General features: G+C 45.1%; 2 gene segments (V, D, J or C); both read left to right on the top strand.

The window, feature by feature from the left end:
• Nucleotides 1-13,180: 13,180 nt before the first annotated feature.
• Nucleotides 13,181-14,349, top strand: LOC129151519 (T cell receptor beta variable 9-like). The segment is given in 3 exon segments: nucleotides 13,181-13,191; nucleotides 13,796-13,833; nucleotides 13,949-14,349. Coding segments are annotated over 3 exon segments (450 nt in total).
• Nucleotides 14,350-17,752: 3,403 nt separating this feature from the next.
• On the top strand, nucleotides 17,753-18,377 carry LOC103294140 (T cell receptor beta variable 9-like). The segment is given in 2 exon segments: nucleotides 17,753-17,801; nucleotides 17,935-18,377. Coding segments are annotated over 2 exon segments (492 nt in total).
• The last annotated feature ends 4,634 nt before the right edge of the window (nucleotides 18,378-23,011 follow it).

Raw genomic sequence — 23,011 nt, 5'->3', positions numbered from 1 at the left:
TATGAGGGGTGTGCAGGAGGCAGCTGATCGATGATGCTTCTCATTGATGTTTCCATCTCTCTCTCTCTCTCTCCCTTCATCTCTCTCTAAAAAAATTCAATAAAATATATATTTTTAAAAAAGAGTCAATACATATGTTGACTTTGTATTTTTATTAGAATGAAAAGGGACTTTTTCAAGGTCAGAGTCAAAAGTAACTAAGAGCCAGTTGAACAGAATGGAAGGGGAGTCATGGCCCTTGTCCCCTAGCAGACCCTAGAAACCAGTTCTGAGCACCAGTGAAAAGAGAGACTAAGTTTGATGTAACTTTAATCTTCATGGGGCTCTGTGTCCAGGTAACTAAATTTGACAGAACTAGACACAAGAGATTTTCCTTCCCTGCCCTTATACCAGACCACAGAGCGTGGTCTTCCCACTGAGCTCTCGGGGAATGGTGGATGGAGAAAGCTCTGCCAGGTGGAGTTGTGTCCTTGTTAAAGTCACAAAAAGCTGAGGCAATGATGGAGGTCTTGTTTCTAGAATGGAAAGGAGATTCAACTTTTAAACATCCCAACACACACACCTTTTCTCATGAATACCCAAACTGTTGGGAATTGTTCAAATATAAGCAGGTGTTTAAATATTGGACAACCCCAACTATGACCGGTGTCCACAATATGCATCCTGCTATCATCCAGCCGACTCCCCCTTTGTTCCAGTTCTTCTTGAACCTCATCCCCACAGGTCGTAGGACTTCCCACCTCTTCATGCTAAATTTATTGCATATTTCTTTCCTCTTTTACTTTTGTGCTGCAATCAAACCCTGACATTTCCCAAGCACCCAGCGACAGTTCTTTCTGTGGAGGCTTCCCCTGCAAAAAGGGGCAGAGATTTCTTTATATCATCCTATCCTTGGGACAATTCTTAACAGGCAACAAAAAACTTCTTGTTTTCTACCTCTCCTGTTGAAAATATAAGACAATCACCATGACTAACCCTATGCCATGTGGCACATGTTTCTTTACAGCAGTTTCATCTGCATCTTGTTGGCTGATGTGCACCTGATTTTTCAAGAGCATTTGCAAAAAACACTGAAGTAAATAATTCATCTGAAATCTATTCATTAACCATAGTCACGCCTTCTTATGTTCAGAATTAATATTATATGTAGCCTCTTATCCATTTTTTTTACTATTGGTTTCCTCCCTCCCTCTCTCCCTCTCTCTACCTCCCCCCTCTCCCTTTCGTTGGAAAGCTTCACATATAAGCTATGTGGTACAATGAAGTAGGTACTTGGGACACTGGATGCCCAGTTTTATATCCCTGACAACATCTAGGGGTATCTCTGGTTAGGGTCATACAACTTTAAAACTGGACAGAGACTGGGAAATTATGGGTGTCAGCCCATTGTTTTATAGATGAGGAAATGAGACACCATGCGAAGGACATTATTTAACTCTGTTAATACTGATTATACTCCTAACCTCCATATGGCACCTGTTTTATATTTCTAGTCTAGGGGAATATCTGAGTTTTTATCAGAATATAAGCATCATGAGAGTGCGCGTATTGTCTTACACATGCTTTGCACTAAGAAGCTCATTCAATGACCACCAACAAATCAAGCATGCTAGACGTTCCAGCAAGGATGGTGGTGGTTTCTGATTTGTTCACTACTGTATTTCTAGTGTTTGTTTTGTGTTCAGTTTAAAAAAAAAAAAAAAAAAAGAACCACGGGGGAGCTGTTTTTGAAGGGGTTTTACAAGGAATTGACAGTTAGTGTTTCCAAACAGTGTGTGTGTGTGTGTGTGTGTGTGTGTGTGTGTGTGAGAGAGAGAGAGAGAGAGAGAGAGAGAGAGAGAGAGAGAGAGAGAGCTCTGTGGCTCTGTGGCAGTCCTGGTTCCCTGGCTTTACCCCAGTCCTTGCTGACTTGGGTTTATTAAGGGCTGAGAACTGTGCCTTGTTGACCACTAGGAGGTGCTGTGGCCCCACCAAAACCCCTGAGGTTGGTCAAGGACAGAAAGAATAAAGGAGAAGCTGGGTCTCAAGAAGGATAATTTGGCAATATCTGGAGATATCTTTGCTTGTCATAACTGGGGGGTGGGCAGTGCTACTAGCATGTAGTACATAGAGACCAGGGGTGCTGCTAAACATCCTGTCTTCACAGGACAGCCCCCACAACAAAGGATGATCCTGTGCAATATGTCAGTAGTGCTGAGGCTGAGAAACCCTAGGCTAGACACTGAGTTGTAAACTGTTACCAAAAGAGAAGGTGACCTGTAGACAATTCAAGGACAGTCAAATCATTCCACTTACATTTCCCCAACTCCATGCTGTTATTCACCTCTCTCACTTCCTTACTCATATCACATCTGACTTCTAACTCCCTAGCAGCCCCTTATTCCCCACATGGCTCTGGCCCCTGGACAGATAAGAATATCACAGGGAGCAGGGCTGTAGTTTATCCCCCTCAATAAACTCAAGGACTCATTAACTGGATTTGCTCCTAACTAGCATCAATCCAGGCAATGGGAAATGGCCTGTAGCTGGTTCTCGGGGGGCACCTCATAGTCAGTGTCCCACAACTGAAACAATGTCTGAGTGTAAGTCAGATATGCAAAGGAGCCAAGATGTGGGTGGTATCATCCTGCATTAGTGTGAAGGAGACCAGGCAGACTCTGAGAGGGGGTGTGAGAGAGAGAGGAAGAGAGGAAGTGGCCAGATTCTAAGGCAGGGACAGGAGAGGGAGGCAGCTGTTGGCACAAGGATGACTGCAGAGAAACATCCTTGAGACAACATGCCCACCCACTCAAACTGTCCCTAGAAATCCCAAATTCCTTTGAAAGGAGTAGAAGTTAAAACTTTTTTGTAAGGAGCAAGTGTAGGAGGTGAAAAAGGAAGAGAGCTCATGTGAGGAGAGCCTGAGAATTGGGAAATCATTCTAGGTTGTGACGTTACAGCAACGCACCTGTCAGGGCTTGGAGCACTGTAGCCTGGTCTTCTTACCACCGGAGAGCAAATCCTGGGCTAGGGCCTTGCCTGTTTGCCCCGAAACCACCATGGACTCCAGGCTCCTGTGCTGTGTGGCCCTCTGCTTCCTGGGAGCAGGTGAGTGAGGGGCCCAGGTGGCACAATCCACTCTGAGTCTCTACGCCCTTTCACACCTCCAGCAACGGGCTGCCTCCTAGGACTTGTCTGAATTCTGCCTCTTTTCTTCTCAGGTTCCCTGGACACAGCAGTTTTCCAGACTCCAAAATACCTCATCACACGGGTGGGGAATAAGAAGACTCTAAGTTGTGAACAAAAGCTGAACCATAATGCTATGTACTGGTATAAGCAGGACTCCAAGCAATTGCTGAAGATTATGTTTTCCTACAATAATAAGGAGCTCATTCTAAATGAGACAGTTCCAAGTCGTTTCTTACCTAAATCTCCAGACAAAGCTCATTTGAAACTTCATGTCAGCTCCTTGGAGCCAGGTGACTCTGCCGTGTATCTCTGTGCTAGCAGCCAAGACACAGCCCTGCAAAGTCATTGCCTCCCTGTGCACAAACCTGCTGGCCCGGCCAGGAAGCTGTGGGAACATGTTCACCCAATACATCCTGCTGTGAGACCCCTGGCTAGAGTTTCACGTGTAGTATAGCTCACAGTACCCAATAGGGTAGTTCTACAGTTTGTATGCTCAAATGTCTTCCCAATTCTACTCATCAGCTTGAGCAGGGATTTCTAATAAATTTACAGAAGTACTCAGGACTCTACAAACAAGTAATGGCCCTGTCCCAGTCACTGAAGATCTTAATGGATGGAAGAAGCTATTCCTTTCTTTTCTCTTATACATCTTATACATAATATACATATTATACATAACAATACTATTAAAAAAACACCTGGTGAAAAATGTTTGATGAGTGAAAACTAAAAGGAGAGGTGAAGCTTCTAAGACCAAAAGGAAATTTAGATTATCAGTGAGTTCCCTGGTTAATATAAAAACTATTTGGAGAAGCATGAAATCCATGGCCATAGATCAACTAGAAAGAAAGGCTGAGGGAGAAGAGCCAATAGAGGTACACTTGTGCATTGCAGACTCTCTCTCTTTCAGAAGGATGACCAGTATGATTGTTCCTAATTCTGATTGTCATCTCAGAAGTGTCCTCCAGAGAAGACAGTAGCCAGATGATGGAGAATATTATGAGACATGTAAAAAAAAAAAAATGGGCACAAATCTCTAGGCAGTAGCCAAGCTAGTCTTTGATTTTTACCTTAAGTGAGATGACATGATAAAATTTTTATTTTGGTACAATAATAATGGTAGCACTATGGGTCAAAAGGGGAATAGATTTTGGGTGGAATGAACTACTAAAGAGACTACTAAAATATTCTACATGAAAGATTATAAAGGGATTTATGTGGGACATTGTGGGTGATATAGAATAGAAAATCTGGATTATGTTATTCTATATAATAAAAGCCTAATATGCAAATAGACCTAACAGCGGAACGACCAGTTGTTGTGATGCACACTGACTTCCAGGGGGCAGATGCTCAATGCAGTTTCTGCCCCCAGCCTGCAGGCCCTAGGCCAGCCAAGGTGGGTGCCAGTGAGGAGCCCTCCGATTGCCCTGCTGGTTGCCCTGCAGAGGGAAGCAACCAGCAGTGGCAGTGGGAGTTGAGACTGGTGAGCGAGCGGCACCAGGCCAGCCAACGTGGATGCCAGTGGAGACCCACCAATTGCCCCGCCAGTCACCCCACAGATCGTCCCTGATCACCAGCCAGGCCTAGGGACCCTAACTGTGCATGAATTTCATGCACTGGGCCTCTAGTGTTCTTATAAAGAGTGTTAGGATTTTACCTGGCAGGTTTGAATGCAGGATTTACTAGGATTTATTTTAGTTTGTCCCTTCTTTTTTTTTGGGGGGGGGGGGCACGGGGGAGCCCGAGCATCTGTCCTTATTACTAGTGCATGGCCTTTCTGGGGTCTCAGTGGGAATCACAGCATATTCGCCAATGTGACTGTCTTCTGAAATCTCAGCTCTCTAGCCTTTCACCAACTGTTTTCTCCTGAGCCTTCTAGAGTCCATCATGTACATATACATTAGAAACTGGCCCAGGAAAAGGGATTTCCTTACATGTATTCTTGGGGCACCTTTTCAGTACTCTATACCCAAAATCTGAGCTGTCTTGGAATCAGTTATGTCTTTCCTATTTACCTCCAAGCAACATATGTCATGACTATTTTAAATAGACAATGTTTGCTTGAATATATTTATATGTTAACCATTCACTTTTTCACTATTCCTTCATGCAATTCAGACCACCCTTAGATTATTTTCCTTCTTCAGGCACATTCCCTAATTCAAATAACTTAAACTTACCTCTGACCTACCACTTGCTTTGGGAAATATTTATTTTAGCTAATGTTTCAGGGCAACAGAGCTTTTCACTTTCATTGTTTGAGGTTTCAATTGAAATTCTGTTTTTTGTCATCCTTGGAATTTTTCTTATTTATTGGGAGCCAAACAATGCAATGAAATTCTATTTATTCACACTTTTGCTGCTTCATGTAGAGGGGCCAATTGGAATGTCTTCTTGTTACAGTGGATATCCATCATTATAATTGTAATAATAATAATGTTAGCATTTTAATGAGGGCTAATTTTAGGTTCTTATATGAGAATGGAATATCTCCAACTGTAGTGGATTGGAGGCCCATCATACTAGTATACACAACATTCTCAGGGGGAGAATGTCCAACCCCCTTTGCTTAAATTCTAACCCACTTCCCTTTGCATTTATTATGGACCACATTAAAAATCTCATAAAATTTGTCACATTATAAAAATGCTAATATTTTCCTTTTGACCCAGACCATCCCTGGGCTAAAAGAAATCTTACCTTATAATAGACAAATATGCAAATTGACTGCACCTTCACTACGCCCAAGCCACGCCCACTAACCAAGCCACGCCCACCAAACACGCCCACCAGGAAACCGTTGCAGGAACGTTGGGGTGTGGCGGAGCCCAAGGCCAGGAAAGCCGCCCGAGGCTTGGGCGCCAGCGGGGTGCCTGCGCCGATCGCAGGAGACCACTGGGGGTCGGCTCCTGCGATCGGTCTCAGGGACCTTTGTGCGGCCGAGCCCAAGGCCACCACCTGGGGCCAAGCCCAGACCCTGAAAGAAGGCAGAAGGCGGTGGCCACAGCCAAGGCCTGGGTCCCCAGTGCCGGCAGAAAACTGGTGCAGGCAGCCAGGTGAATGAAGGTCTATTGCACGAATCTTCTTGCAAACGGGCTACTAGTTTAATTATCAACTCTTGACTTAAAGCATGTATAACTACCCTACTTACTCCCAACATAGATAGATATAAATTCTTTTTACTCCAGTTTGGTAATAAATACTTAACACAATAATAAATGGTAAAAATTATTTAACAGTTATAGATAATTTCATTTTCATGTTTATTCATAAATTTACATTTTCTAAAATAAAAATTCAATGTTGGCAAAATGGTACGTTTAAAAAATAGGTGATATTCCAATAACTAAGCATATAAGAAGCACAAACAGGTAGTGTATATAGTGAAGTAGAAATGGCTCACAGTACGTCATCCGAGCTAGCCCCAAATTGGAAAGCTATCTATAGAAATGATGGGCCTGGTTTGATTTCTAACATTTAGCAATGGACAGGTCTTTGGGGGTCATATCCTTGTAGTCCCTCTAATGTAATAGTTGAATAGAATGTCACACATATAAAGTGATTTAATCACTTGAATACAGAATACATTTTAACATCATATGATATGTTTTATTCCCTGGTCATTATCTGTGAGTATGTTTGATGACCTCACTACAATAGAGTTCTGTGAGTGAACATAACATTTTATGCTTGCTCATAGCAGTTTCTCAGTGAGCATTTGTTGAACCAGTCAAGCTGGCCTATAAGCTCCATATAGGCTGGGATAGTTTCTGCAGAGCTGTGTTTTGTTTATTACTAAGAACCCAGACATAGCCGATCTCTGTTGAGCAAACATTGACTGTCCTAGGTATGTAGATGAGTGGTACTATTGCCAACTATTTTTGTTATTTTGAATGTTTCTTTCCTCGTCAGACTTCCCTAAGTTTTCATATCCATCACAGCTGCTCCCAGCCTATGGAATGAGGAATTGGTCTGAATTGCTGACACTGGGCTGGCCAGAGGCCTGTGATCTGGGGAATGTGCCGCTTTGGCCACAAGGAGGAGCTGTGGCTCTCTCTGAGCTGGGGCGAAGGGAAGAGACTAGGAGTCAGTGGAGGGGTGGGATGAGGAGGGAAGCTAAGGCTTTGAGACTCCATCTTTATGTCCTTTGGGGGCATCAGTTACAGACATCCCAACAATATTAAACTAGAATCTTTTTCAAATTGATTTCCCTTTGTCTTGCACCAATGTTTGTGTTCTCTTTTAGCAACCTGTTTGCTCTAAGCCCAGCCAAGCCTTGTACCCTCAATACAGAGGCAGATGCTGGTTGTCTCTTGTATGGTTCCCTCAGCACCCTTCCCAGTGTCTGGCTCTGGGCCTGCATCACAATAATGCACCTTAAATGATGGGCACTATTCTGTCCAATCTACCTCCCTCCATGCAGTTGGGCAAAGGCCTCCAATGAGCCTAGACACTGAGGGGAAATGGAATTTTGAGTGATGTCCTGCCTGACTGAGCAGGGAAGGAAGGAGGAAATGGTCTGTGGCTCGCGCCCCTGGGTCCGGGTGAGGCCACGCGTCCCTGGATCCGGGTGAGGCCACGTGCTCCTGGGTCTGGGAGAGGCCACGCGCCCCTGGACCCGGGTGTGGCTGGGTCCCTGGGTCCGGGTGAGACCACGCGCCACTGGACCCGGATGAGGCTGGGTCCCTGAGCCTGGGTGAGGCCATGTGCCCCTGGGTCCGGGTGAGGCCTTGCGCCCCTGGCTACGGGTGAAGCCGGATCCTGGGTCCAGGTGAGGCCGTGTGCCCCTGGATCCATCCGGGTGAGGCTGGGTCCCGGGCCCGGGTGAGGTCACGCGCCCCTTGGGTATGGGTGAGGCCACGTGCCCCTTAGTCCAGGTGAAGCCGTGCCCCTGGGTCCGACCGAGACCAAACCAGAGGGAGTCGGACCTCCGTTATCACCATTTGTCCACCATCCAGAGCTGAGGGGTCAGTGCTGACATGTACACATAAGGAACTGGTGGACATTGAAATTGGGTCTCAAAAGAACTGTTGGTCCAGAAAGAAACTCACTACAGACTGATTCATTTGCCTGTCAGCATAACTATTATTGCTCGTCTCACATTCAGTTCTTATAAGTATATATCTAGTGACATATGATCTCGCTCATCTAGGGGAAATGATGAACAACATAGACTGAGGAACAAGAACAGAACCAGAAACAAGGAGGCATCAATCGGACTATCGGGCCTCAGAGGGAGGATAGGGGAGGGTGGGGGGAGGGGGAGAGTTCAACCAAAGGACTTGTGTGCATGCATATGAGCCTATCCAACGGTTAAGTTCAACAGGGGGTTGGGGCATGCGTGGGGAGGGGGGTGGGATGGGAATGGGGGGATGAGGACAAATATGTGACACCTTAATCAATAAAGAAATTTAAAAAAAAGAAAGAAAGAAAGAAAGAAATGGTCTGTGGCTGAGAGGGGTCCTGGGAGGGAGGAGGATAGAGAGAGAAACTGTGTAATGAGGAAGGCAGCTAATAGCAAAAGAGCAGCTGCCAGAGAAATAACCCATTCCGGTCCATTGAAATCCATCCTTTATCAGAATCTATATAAGGCATGAAAGAGGGAGGAAAGACTGTCCCCTGCGGCAAGGGAAACTGTCAGGGACAATGACATCATAGGCAGAACCACCAACCAAGGCCAAAGAAACCAGAGCCCAGCCCCCCTGCCAGAATATCCCAGTTAGAAGATGCCACTCATCCTGATTCCACCATGGGCTGCAAGCTGCTCTGCTGTGTGGCCCTCTGTCTCCTGAGAACAGGTGAGTCTTGGGCTCAAATGACTGTTCTTGGATTCCAAGCCATACCCTTCTTATGGCTGCAGCAATACCCTTCTTTCTGGGCTTTATCTGAATTTTGTCTCTTTCCCCCCAACAGTCCTCATGGACTCTGGAATTACTCAGACGCCAAGACACCTGGTCATGGGAATGAGAAATAAGAAGTCTTTGGAATGCAAACAACATCTGGGACATAATTCTATGTATTGGTATAAACAGAGTGCTCAGAAGCCACCGGAGCTCATGTTTATCTACAACTATAAGGAACTCGTTGAAAATAACACTGTCCCGAAACACTTCTCACCCGAATGCTCAGACAGCTCTCAGTTATACCTTCACGTGGATGCCCTGGAGCCAGAAGACTCTGCCGTGTACCTCTGTGCCAGCAGCAAAGACACAGCCTTGCAGAGTCACCTTCTGCCTGTGCAGAAACCTCCTGGGTCCAGTCAGGAAACTGTGGGCAACCAAGGCTGAGCTCAGCATTTCCTGTGAGAGCCCAGACAGAAATCTCAGAGCACAATGCTGCCTGTCACTTCACTGGCTATGGCAATGTTAAATCCCATACAGACACCAACAGCCTGTGGCTGGCCTTGTCTTGAACATGACTATGCCTGGACAGAAATGTTCAAGTTCCTCATTTTCTTCCTATCAGCTTGTGCCCTGGGAAATCTTTCATGAGGCACCTCACGCCCTGGTAACAGCAGGCCTACCAAGCCTGCTTCTAATAGATACCTTTCCCTAACTGCTCTTTCTAACCAAGTTAGGCCTGGACCACAGCCCTGATCCCAGCTCCCAATGTGCTCAGACCTTGTCCAAAACACCTCCTTCCCACAACTGAGGATAATAGTTTCCTCGTCCAGTTTGGTTGTTTTTCCCTTTAGTCTCTTGATCAGAACTGTGAGTCACAGAGTCCATGCATCTAGATCGTGGCTCTGACTTGGCCTTTGGAGAAGACAGTGGATCCTGCTTGTGTGTTCAGGTCTTCACACCCAGCCTAGCTGTCCTAAAGGCCACATTCTCCAAGGACCCTTCTGCAGCTACAGTATTTGTTATAGTAATAGTAATAAGAATAATATAGAATAAGTATCAAAGTGTGGAATTATAGTGTGATATTAAAGTGTGATATTAAAAGTATTGAATGTAATGTAAACAGGTTGATAAATACTTTTGAGTGGCATGTATGTAGAAAATAGATGAAGTGATTTGTTTCTTATAGGTAAAACCAGATATACAAGGTTTTTGGGATTTGCTGATAAGACACATTGAAGACGCCCATGTAGGCAAATAAAAAGAGGAGGTACCGGAGGAAGATCAGAGAGGCCTGCTCTGCTCTTCCACAGACGGTTACTTTCTACCTCTTTTCTTGCATTTGTTTAATTTTTGCCGTGGACTGTGAGTCTAAACAGTGAGCCGGAAATTGAGGCCTCAAGCAAGATGCCGAGCTGCAGCTGCGATGTTTAACGTCCAGTGTGTGTGTCTGTCGGCGCGGATCCCCGGGTGGCCTGCCGAGGTCTGGAAATTACCAGGACTCTGTAAATAAACCTTGTGTGATTTGTGCATTGCATGTTTGTTTCTTGTGTAATTTATGTTCGGTTAATATTAAGTAAGTACCTTGGGTTGTACGTGTCAGTGTCTGTTTAGAGACTGGCTAAGGCACCCTTGGTCACGTGTGCTTACATCCCTGAAGGAGAAAATGGGACAGTATTTCACTTAGGGCCTGTGGGCCAGCATGCTTCAGGACACATGGGGCTGAGCCAGGGGCATCACGTGTCTGCACAGGCACTAAGGCTCAGGGTGCCAGCCCTTACCTAAGAACTCCAAAACATTGAGCTGGGGAACACCCCCACTCCCTAACCTGCCATGTGTACCAGGCTGCTCTATGTTGTGGCCTTGGGAGCCGTTGAGTCCAAGAAACAGAAGGAGACTTTTGATGTGGGCTTTGCAATTCCAGATCCCCAGTATTTCCTTCACCTGGACAATGAACAGAAGCCATGAATGTGCAAGTCAAGCAGATGCCAAGATCCCTATTGTAGAGATAAAAAAGAAGCTGGTCTCTGAATGTTCTTAGAAAGTGAACCACTTGCCAATGTACTGGACTGGTGTCAACAAAACCCAGGACTAGGCCTAAGACTGATCCATTGGCCAGTGCTGAATTTATAGGCAAAGGAGTTGTGCTTAAGGGTACCTGTCTCAAAAAAACAAAGTTACCATTAAAAATTCCCTCTAGTAGAGTCTAAGCAAGCTAGACTTGACCCTTTGCCCTGGATTGGGTATTTGTCCTCTACTTTCAGTAACAGGGGTGCACTGCTATAGTCACTCCCTGTCCATGCACTCTCTCCATCACCGACTCCAGCTCCTGAAGAGTCTTTCTGTGCATCCTGGTTCTGCAGTCGAATCCTTATCAGATTCTGTTTTCCCAAGTCCCTTTGTTTATTTTTTTATTTATTCAGACTGGCCACTACCTCTTAGCAGACTAAGTAGAGAGGGCTAGAATATTTTATTTCCTACTTGGGCATCAGAGAAAAACTTAGAGAAAATTAATTACATACACATGTGTTCTCACATCTGGGGAAATGGGCATTATATTATTATCAATGAACAGAAGCAAGAGAGGATCTCTGAAAAGAGAGAGTAGAAAAGAAATTCTCCAGCAGTGTGGGAACAACAACTAATATTATTTTTTAAATTGGGGGGGTTGTTTGCGAGTGCCCCACATTGGGCTGCCAGTTGCAAGTGTGCCCCCCCACATTCCGCATGGTTCAGGGTTCGGGCTCTGGAGGAGGCTGCACACAAATGAAAGAGACAAGACAAGAAAATATTAATTTGGGAATTGGGGGCCAGGCAGAAGCCCAAGAGAGGACTCGGGCCTTTGGATCCTTTTTATTCAGGTTTGGGATCCACCTATAGCCCTTAGGCAGGCAATTTCCAGTAATAGCTCAATAATAGCCCATCAGCAAGGATTTACATAAGACTAAAAGGTGGAAGTTGCTTCAGCTCCCTTTGTCTCCACCAGACAGTGGGTATATGGCTCTGACCCTTGCCAGAGCCTCAAGGTTGACCAGCCTTCCGGGTTCCTTGTTCACCTCTTTCTGCTAGTGAAGGCAATGGACAGCTTCCAACAGGTGTTAAGCTGATTAGTGGGCACCTTGCAAAGAGGCCTGTCTAAATTATCTGCCTTAAACTAGCTGTTGGGGTCATCAAAGATAAAACAACTTCTGCTACCTGCCTGGCATGGCTCAGTGGTTGAGCGTTGAACTATGAACCAGGAGGTCACAGTTCGATTCTGGATCAGGGCACATGCCTAGGTTGCAGGCTCAGTCCCCAGTGGGGGGCATGCAGGAGGCAGCCAATCAATGATTTTCTCTCATCATTGATGTTTCTATCCCTCTCTCCCTCTCCTTTACTCTCTGAAATCAATAAAAAATATTTTTTAAAAAACAACTTCTGCTAATTATTAATCATAAAAAAAATCCTTGGGATGCCCTAGCCAGTTCAACTCAGTGGATAGAGCAACTGGACTGAGGGGTCCCAGGTAGGATTCTGGTCAAGGACACGTACCTCAGTTGCAAGCTTGATCCCTAGTCCTAGAAGGGGTACATGTGGGAGGCAACCAATTGATGTGTCTCTCTCACATTGATGTTGTTCTCTGTCTCCCCCCCCCCTTCTGCTCTCTCTAAAAAATCAATGGAAAAATATCCTCAAGTGAGGATTAACAACAATAACAACAAATCCTTGGGAGTCTATCTGCAGTCCATCTCCATGACTACCTTTTTTTCTCTTACAATAAAAAATTCCAAATCAGATAGAACTGGATTTTTGTACCTTTAAATTAAAAAAGAAAAAGACAGTTCAATAAGCAAATGGTAAAATCATTCCTAATTTAAACACATCTCAGGACTCTTGCCCTCTTGTATTGTGGCAAACTCTAAATCTTGGTTACTGCCAAAACACAACACATGGGGGCACTGTGGAACTGCTGAGCTCCAAAAGTTTCTGGGGCAGAGCTAGGGATCTGAGCTCGCTGCCTGGGGCCAAGAGGGTTAAGCAACAGCCTTGTTTGGTGTTTTTATCTGCTATAAGACTTAACCATAAACCCCATAAACCCCAATTTGCAGGTGCTGTCCCAGCCGGGTGTCATGAATTTCAACTGTGCAGAGATTAGGAGGGCTCTCTGAGCTTGCAAGGGAAAGTGAAGAATGCAGAGCTGGTAGGAGGCAGCCTGCATGCCCTGGGTGCAGGGACAGGTAGAGGAACAATTGCCTCATGGAAAAGCAAAGGGGATGTGGGGACCAGCATGCTACCTAAACCCAGCCCACCTCCACCAGCCCCAACAGCCACACATGTCTTGCAAGAGGCTTTGCAGGGCCTAACTGGTTTGGCCCAGTGGATAGAACATCGGCCTGCAGACTCAAGGATCCCAGGTTCGATTCCTGTCAAGGGCATGTACCTTGGTTGCGGGCACATCCCCAGTAGGGGGTGTGCAGGAGGCAGCTGGTTGATGTTTCTCTCTCATTAATGTTTCTGACTCTCTATCCCTCTCCCTTCCTCTCTGTAAAAAAATAAGTAAAGTATATTAAAAAAAAAAAAAAAAGAGGCTTTGCAGGACAAAGCAGGGTGCCTAGATCAGCTGAACCAGGGACCTGGCAAAGGAGGCCAGGCTCATGGGAACCAGCAGAGAAAATGACATCAGAGCAGTGACATCACTGCCTAACTTCCAATCAGAAGGTGCCCAGAACGTTAGTTCTTAGAGGACCAGAACTCTGAGCAAGGAGACTCCTGCCCAGTTCTGCCCTCCCTGCTATGGGCTCCAGGCTCTTCTGCTGTGTGGCCCTTTGTCTCCTGGGAGCAGGTATGTCCTTGGCACAGGTGGGACATCTGTTCTAACCCTGAAAGCACCTGAATCCAAGGCAGCATCAGGGTCCCTCCCCTGTTCTTTTTCCAGCTTCTGTCTCCTTCCCTCACAGGCCCAGTGGATTCGGAAGTCACGCAGACTCCAAGGCACCTGACAAAAGCCAGAGGACAGACAGTGACACTGGGATGTTCCCCTATCTCTGGGCACTTGGCTGTATCATGGTATCAACAGGCCCAGGGCCAGGGCCTCCAGTTCCTCATTGAATACTACAACAGGGAGGAGAGAGCAAAGGGAAACATCCCTGATCGATTCTCAGGGCAACAATTCGATGACTACAGCTCCAAGCTGACCATGAGTTCGCTGGAGCCGAAGGACTCTGCCCTGTATCTCTGTGCCAGCAGCTTAGCACAGCCCTGCAGAGTCACCTATGTTCTGTGCATAAACCTCCCTGGCTCACCATGGAGCAACCGCAGTGCTGACAGTTGCTGTGGGAACCTAGGGATACAGAGGTAATGCAGAGTGACTTGGGGTCCTGGAAAGTGTAGCCTCAGGCTCTTCTGAGACAAAGGCCAGAGGACAGATATTGACACTGAGATGTCCCTGAGAAGACAAAAAGATCTGGTCAGATGCTACATCAACATGTTCACTCCCAAATTACCTTCCTTGCCTGGCACTCTGTGTGATAAAAGTAGAAGAAGGGTCTGTAATGTAATAGCTCTCACCCTTTTTGGAGGGGGAAGAGTTCATTTGAGAATCAAAATTGTTGGTTAAATGTGCAGTTTAGAAGATAAAAACCACAGGAATTTGTTTTACATAATTTATGAAAAAGAAATGGAAATTTGGAGAAAGTCTACTAGTAAGAGAGAAAATATGGCTAAAGATGGTTGAAAATAGAAGGCTAAAAGATTATTTTTAAAAAACTGTTATTTGTAACATGATCATTTTTCTCTTCCCTCCCCAAATTTTCAATGCCCAGGAAATATAAAGCAAGGCCTTATGGCGACTGGCATCCCAGTGGTAAGCCCCAGTTGAAGCCATCAGCACACAAGATGATAATTTGAGAACCCTGCAGTTGATTCTGTCTTCTTTCTTCTTGATTTCTTATCCCAATCTTGCCTTCTTGGGGTACAGTCAAGTACCTCTTAAAACACAAATGAGGTCATGTCTCCTGACTATAAACAGGCAAAAGCGCTCCAATTCCCCCACAAATAAATTCTGTTTTCCTGGAATAGCTTTCCAAGACATCACCATCCTAATTCAGACCTTCAGAGCATCCCTTCTTGGCAGTGTCAGGATGAGTCCTACTTTGTGACTAATCAGGTCTTTGCAACATTTCCTAAAACTCGGATGGCTGGGTGGCCTTTAAATCCTCTGCATTTGCTCTTGCTATTCCCAAAGCATAGCAGGCCCTTCCCTTCTCCACAGATACTACTCCTCTTTCGAGCATGGACTCAGCCATGCCTTCCTCTTGGCTCTTGCCCTGACTTTTCACAATACTGTCCTATTGATCAGTCTGCTCTGGCTGCTCTCATAAAATGCCATAGACAGGGTGGCTTCGACAACAGACATTCATTTTCCCACAGTTCTGGAGGCTGGGAATCCAAGATGAAGGGGCTAGGGTAGGTTTCTGGAAAGGTTCTGGTGTGCTTACATGGTCTTTCCTCTGTGTTTGCACAGATATGTAGAAAGAGCTCTCTGGGTCTCTTCCTCTTTGATAAGGCTACTAGTCCTAACAGATTAGGGTCCCAACCTTCTTACCTCATTTCCCTTAACTACCTCCCTGGAGGCTCTTTTTCCAGGTATACTGGCATTGGGGGGTAGGGGGTGGACTTTAACATATGGATTGGGGGGGCAAAATTCCATTCATAACAACTACATTCTCTTTACTTTCATAGGAAAAACTAAATTATAATTAATGCTCTTTGATACTTGTGAAATGAATAATAAATGAAAGAAATCAATGCCCACTGAGATGTAAAGCTGGTCATTCTGGGCCAGCATGGCTTTCTACACCCCTCCCTGTGTGTGATCTCAGCAACGTGTTCTCATAGCCGGGACTGATGACGAGCCATTTAAAGTGCCCTGAGTGAATCTAAAGCTGAAGATGCCACTGCTTTGTCAGGTACAGAGAAAAGTATGTTACAGTGTATTTGTCCAGTTTCATGATCCTGTAAAAAAAATTTCCCTTCGTAGACCTGGCTCCATGAGGACATAAATGTGGGCCTGAGTTCCGCTTCAGAGAGTCCGCAAGCCCTAAAGAGCTAATCGAACAGGCAAATATTTTCTGGTGAGGCCAAGAGGTGGCCCACATTTGACACTGGAAGGTGAAAGGTGTCCTGGGAGGTGGCAGCTGGGGTACCATGGGCTGTGGGGTGGAGGTCAGTCAAGTGAGAAGTTTAAGACAGAAATGAGTAGCTCTTCCCATTAGTTTTGCACCACTGAATATACTCATAGCTGAGAATCAGCCTCACAAATAATTCTCTATGACTGAGTTTCAAACTTAATGACTGAGTAAATTTGAAAAGTTAACTTAAAAAATGTTTTTGCACTTACAGTCCACCATACCTTTAGAGACATCCCTTGCCATCATCAAAGATATTTCTCATAAATGAGCCTGAAAAACTGATTTAAAAATTGCTGTGCTCGGTAATAGGACCTTGGTATACTTGTCACTTAAAGGATGTGTGTGTGTGTGTGTGTGTGTGTGTGTGTGTGTGTGTGTGTAGACACAACAAATGGAAAAAGTTTCTCTCCAGTGGGTATTTATTAGAGGTGCCTTGTCCTAAGTAGGGCTTGTAGGCGATTCTAGGTAATGACAGCACATGTCAGCCCAGGTAGGTCTACTGGGTCTACCTTAACTAGAGCTCACTGGGAGGCGCTGTGGACTCACAGTAGGGCTGTTTGTTTCAAGATGTTTTAAATAGGTAAACTATATAAACCTTCTTTATACAAATGTGCTGTCTAAAGTGTGGTAATAATTACTTTAAATACAAATTTAGAAATATAGGGACCTGATTAATAGGAGGAGCTATAAAACAGAGTGTTTCTAGGCTGGATCCACTGTTTAGCTGTATGACCTGTATTATTCTGGCTGTCTCTCCCATTTTTGCATACTGATTGCAGCAAATATTTCCTTCTTAATTGAAATGTTGGTTCATACAAACTTTTGCCTCCAAAACAAAGGGTGAATTTGAAGATCAACCCTAAATCAGCCAGGCTGGGAAAACAGTGGAATCAGGGAGTGGGAGGGGAGGGGATTCTAGGGGTGAAGGGTGAGGGAATTTCTGCTTTTAATAGGGACAGATGTGAATGCATGCGACTGTGGATAGTCAGCCACTGGGAGGCACTGTGGACCCACAGTACTGCAAGCTGCCCTGGGAGGGGTTGAAGGAGTGGCCCAGGAGAAGACAGTTTAAGGGAACTTTGGGGCTACATGCCTGCATTGGGGAAGCAGTTTGCTTTAATCAAACAGGCAAATGCCTGTGGGCCCTGGGGCCTGTGGACTTCACACAGACTCCTCACTGCCCAGGAAGTGCAGATGTGCTTGAGCCTCAGTATGAACCAAGGAGGCGGTCTCCCTGAGGCAGCCTTCCCCGCCCAGGGGAAGGGGGTACCGTAGGGGTTGGGGTCACAAGGGGTGGGAAATTAAGGTGAGGCAGGGGCAGGTAAAGGGGAATAAGGTAAGTTGTAGGCATGTGGCGACAGCACTACCTGCAGCCACCCTTTGCAGAGGGGCTGTGCAGGACAGGGAATGGTGAATAGAGTAGCCCACATGAGAGTCACACAGAGCAGGGAAGACATCAGAGCAGTGATGTCATAGGCAAATGCTCCTATCAGGGACTGGGAGGTGCAGAACTTTAGACTGCTCACCCCAGGAGACTCCTCCCTGAGCTAGAAGATGTCTTGGGATGCTGCCATGGTCCCCAGGCTTCTCTGCTGTGTGGCCCTTTGTCTCCTGGGAGCAGGTGAGCTCTGGGCACTGCGTGTGAGCCTCTGATATGGGTTTGCCATCCCTGAAATACCAGCCTGCTGGTGATGGCGGCAGCAGGAGGCTTCCCTGTGCCCTGCCCTGAGCTCTCTCTGCCTCCTTCCCAACAGGCCCAGTGGATTCTGGAGTCACGCAGACCCCAAAACACCTGATCAAAGCAAGAAAACAGCAAGTGACACTGAGATGTTCCTATATCTCTGGGCACCTCTCCGTGTACTGGTACCAACAAGCCCAGAACCAGGGCCCCCAGTTCCTCACTGAGTATTACAACAAGGAGGAGAGAACAAAAGGAAGCATCCCTGACCGATTCTCAGTGCAACAGTTCAGTGACTATCGCTCTGAGCTGACCATGAGCTCGCTGGAGCTGACGGACTCGGCCCTGTATCTCTGCGCCAGCAGTGCTGACACAGCCCTGCATGCTCAGCAGCCTGCTGTACAAAAAGCTTCCTCCCCAGCTCAGGAAGTGACTGCGAGGGTGGCAGCTGCCAGCCACACAGGGGCAGGCCCGAGCAGAGCAGACTGCTTCTCCCAAGCGTCCTTCTGCAGCTTATAGATGTGATGTGTATTTATGCTCACAGAAATCATACCACGGAAGTACTTCTTTTACCCGTTTCTCTATCTGATGGTAAATAACATTCCCAGGTCTCATCTATAATAATAAAAGGGTAATATGCTAATTAGACCAGATGTCATTCCAGACGATGGAGGGAAGCCCATGTCCCGGGTGCCGGAGGCTGGTGCCGGCAGCCGGGGAAAGGAAGGCCTACTCTTGCATGAATTTCATGAATCGGGCCTCTAGTATTTCATAACTGGCAGAGCAAGAAATCAAACTCAAGTCTGTTTCTCAATTCCTGTGGTTGTCCCCGAGCCCCCAACACTGTCCCACATCTGAGTTCCCTTTTCCAGGTCCAGATTATAGGCCTGGGAAGATCTCGCATCATCTGTGCTTGTTGTAACCTCTACCCTGATGGCTTCAGGAACATCTGAAGGCAATGCATATCCATTGACCTTTCATTGTCACAACAAAGAAAGGCACTATTTTCTACACTGTAGGCCTTCCCCCACCCCGACCTAGGCTGTTTGACATCTTTCATGGGGGCTGTGTGAGCAGAAAGCTTTCCAGATGTGCTTCCCCAGCTGCAGCACAAAAGGAATGAGATATTTGCCGTGAGAAGAACAGTCTTCCTGCATGGGACACAATGGCCACAAAGGGAAGGAAGAAGAATAACTGTTACTCCTTCCTTTGTTCTTTTTGTTCAATAATTTCTGCTCCTACATTTTGTACTAGGAATTGTATCACATAAAACAGAAAATAAAAATGTTTGGTTTTTTTGCCTTTGAGAGTTTTAAGGTCTAAGTTGTGAAGTCTACTGATTTAAACATGAATCTCATCCAAAAACACCCTCACAGAAACACCCAGATCAATGTTTAACCAAATATCTGCACACCTCATCGTCCAGTCCCGCTGACACATTTAATTAACCATCAGACCATCTCCCAGGGTTGTATAGACACAATAAGGTTAAAATAGGACATAATTGGAATCTGGATCTTGAGTCCCTTTTTAATCTCTGACAGCTTTTCCCACCATATCCTATGTGCAAAGTAGATATAGACACATTTTGTCTAGAAACTCTATATAGTTCAGGATTTTAGAAGTCACATAAATGCAAATATTTATGCTTGATGATCCATTAGATGATATTCACTAGAGCATGTAACATAACATCTGTCCTTAGGCATTTAAAATAACTATTATTGATGTGAATTATATAAAATGAATATTACAGACTTTAAGTGAAGAGAGCAATGACTTTTGAGTAATATACAGGGTGTCCTAAAAATGTACACACACTTGAATAATTATTAATTCCATTGGGTTAAATCTGAAAAGAAAGAAACATCAATTGAGCTATCCGCTGTTGAAGTGTGTATACATTTTTGGGGACACCCTGTAATAATAAAAGCATAATATGCTTATTAGACCGGACCTGGGAAGCCTAGGTCCCGGTGCCAGCAGCCAGGGGAAGGAAGGCCTGCTCTTGCACAAATTTTGTGCATCGCGCCTCTAGTATAGATATAAATGCTTTTAACACTTCCTCATAAAACTAGAGAACATTTTCATCACCCAGAGAGTTCTCTCATGCCCCTTTACAATGCCTCAATACATCACTGATCACCAATGACATGATTTCTATCTCTAGAGATATTTTGCTTAGGCATATTTTTAATATACGTTTATCATCTCTACCTATTAAAACAAATCCTCATTAGTGAATAGCTAAGTATTTAAGAGCATGAGGTACTCCTGGAGAGCATTATGGATAAAGACACCTGATCCATGTCAACAACAATTCTACCTGGGACTAGATGGTTTGATAGAATAACCCTCAAAAGGTCTTTCCAGCTGGTAAAGATATTTTTATAAAATGTGTTTACCGATTTTTCACTCATTTCTTGCGCCCATTCATTCCAATTACGTTGTAATGATATTTTGACAAAAAGTCATCATATCTAAGGAAATGCTTTTGAGTTCCCATCAGATACACAGGTAGCCTGGGTCATGTTCACATATTGTGAGCTGGGGCTGAGGTCCACAGGGAAAGTGACTTTATGGAGAGATCATTTTGCATTGGGAAGAGGGTTCCCTTCACCTTGACCTCAGGGTCTCACCCACAAAACAGGAATCTTGAGCTGGAAAATCCCCCTTTGTGTTCTGAGCTTGCATGGGTGCCATTATTCTGTGCTGTGTGTCCTTCTGTGTCCAGGACCAGAGAAGTCCTGGGGACAAAGATGGATCCCATTTGTGGGCTGGCCAGGCCCCAATTCAGGGCTTGTCACTGTGCTTCCAACATCAGGCTCTTCCTCCAGTTCTGAGTTTAGATTCTGTGTCTTCCTCTCTTAGTCCTGGATGTGGTTGTGTTAAAGGGAAATCAGCACCCTGGGAGGTGACCACAGATTTGAAACTAAAATCTATGCAGTTGAGACTAGCTACACAACTGGCAGAATCTGTGGTCCAAATAGTAATACTTTGAAGATAATGACAGCAGGGCATTGAAGCAAGTGTGGGGTCCTTCTAAGCATGGGGCTGTGTGTAGATTAGCTACAGGGTTTTTAAGAGCCATTATATTTATTGTTTAATTAATGTCAGTGATACTTCGCAAGGAGATAGTCCCTGTGGAATGGATATCTCAAACTATAAAATAACATTTTTTTCACTCACTCATCCTGGAGTTGGCCACGTCTCCCCACGGCCCTCACACATCTATAATACATGGTGCCAGTAGGTCACCTGCAGAGCTGAGCAGCCACAAAGAAAGGTTGGTCACAGGTATGAGCTGGATCCGCTTGCCATTGTCTCACCCCAAACATGCTCTGGGGAATATGAAAGTGTTCTGGCTGCATTTGGCAGGTGTCCCATCTGACAGGGAATTGATAGGAAGCAGAGGGAAAGGATTCCTCCAATATGGACAAGCCTGCGTCTGAGGCTTCGCAACCAGAGAGCAGGAAGATCTTTGTGGGTAGAAGGATATTGATGGGATGGTGGTCAATTAAGCAAAGTAGAAAAGGATGCTTGAAGGACTATTTGGGACCCATGTATTAGAAAAGACATCACAAAGCCATGAGGATTTTCCAGAAGATTCAAAAGTACAGAAATATGTAGATACACAAAACCAAAGTATGAATGAAGATTTATATCACAGCAACTGTTGTCAAAAGATTAAGAATGACTTGTAAGACTTGTGTTAATTCAGCCCAAAGCAATCTTCTCATTCTAAGCCAGTGATGGCGAACCTATGACATGCATGTCAGCACTGACATGCGTAGCCATTTCTGATGACACGCGGCCACTGAGGTGGCCGCATGCCGAGGATGAAACATTTGCTGCTCCTGAGTCGCAAATGTTTCATCCTCCCCTATTAGACACTCTGTGCCAGAGGTCTGTAGGCCAAAACAACAGAAGTTCGGCACAGAGCGTCTAGTTCTGGGACTTCCGGTTAAGCCAGGATCTTTGCCCTCACTTCCACCGGCAGAACAGGGAGCAGCGGAACGCAGTGGGGGATGCATCTCTGGGGGCCCTGCCATCACTAGTAACCAAATAACAGTTAACCACAGCAACCATTATCTACTGTTCTGGGGTGTCATGGATTTCTAATCCATCATTACTGAGATAAGTGAGGGGGAGGCTGGGAGAGGCGAGGGTTTGTGGTGTGCTATGGGTGCCGTTTCCTGCCATTAGAAATAGCGGCAGCCATTTTAATTCACATAAGGAACACCATCTTGCTCCATAGTGCAGACTCCATTTCACCACTATTACTGTTGTGCATCCTTATTAACCCCTATTTCTGCTTATTAAACCTGCCCTTTCCTAAAAGACAGTTATATGCACCATTTTGTGGTTAGTTAGGCTAGTTAACCCCTAATTGCCTGCAGGCCTAACAAGCTATCTATAATTCTATCTTCTGTCACTGCCCCCGTGATGGAGAACCCAAAAAATAAAAAACTAAGGTTAAGTAAAGGAAGTGGGAGTAGCAGTGGCCGACCCTTTCAAGAGACATGGACCGAGATGTATGGCTTTATAGAAAAAAATGGCAGATCATTTTGTACTGAAACGGTAGTAAGCAGAACGTGGAATATAAATAGACATTTTGAAACTAATCATTCCCAGCTCTTGGAAAAAAGTGAGCATGAAAGGAAGGAATACATTTCCAGGCAGCTACACCTTTATAAGAGCCAATCTAATTCCATCCTTAAATTTATGAAAGGCTCTACAAATTTAACATCTGCAAGTTTGAGCATTGCTCACTCTATAGCTCAGCATGGAAAAGCACTCAGTGAGGGAGAATTTATTAAAGAAACTCTCCTAAGATGTGCACCAGTTCTATTTCATGATATGCAGAATAAAGATGCAATTATTAAGAGAATATCTGAGTTACCACTCAGTAGAAATATCATAAAAGACCGAATAATGAGACTGAACACAAACGTACAACATCAATTAAAGAGAGACATAAGGAAGTGTAAATATTTTTCGATCTCTCTTGATGAAACTACTGATGTCACATCACATGCTCAGTTGGCCATTATTGGTCGATATTCTGATGGTCTCACAATGAGAGAAGAGTTGATAAAGTTAGTATCAGTGTCAACAGGTAAATCAGGAAGCAAAATATGTAAGGTTGTTAT

Source organism: Eptesicus fuscus, chromosome 14 (assembly GCF_027574615.1).
Source record: "Eptesicus fuscus isolate TK198812 chromosome 14, DD_ASM_mEF_20220401, whole genome shotgun sequence".
NCBI classification, from domain to species: Eukaryota; Metazoa; Chordata; class Mammalia; order Chiroptera; family Vespertilionidae; genus Eptesicus; species Eptesicus fuscus.
Note: the sequence above shows the minus strand (reverse complement) of the source record. Positions and strands in the feature narration are given on the sequence as shown.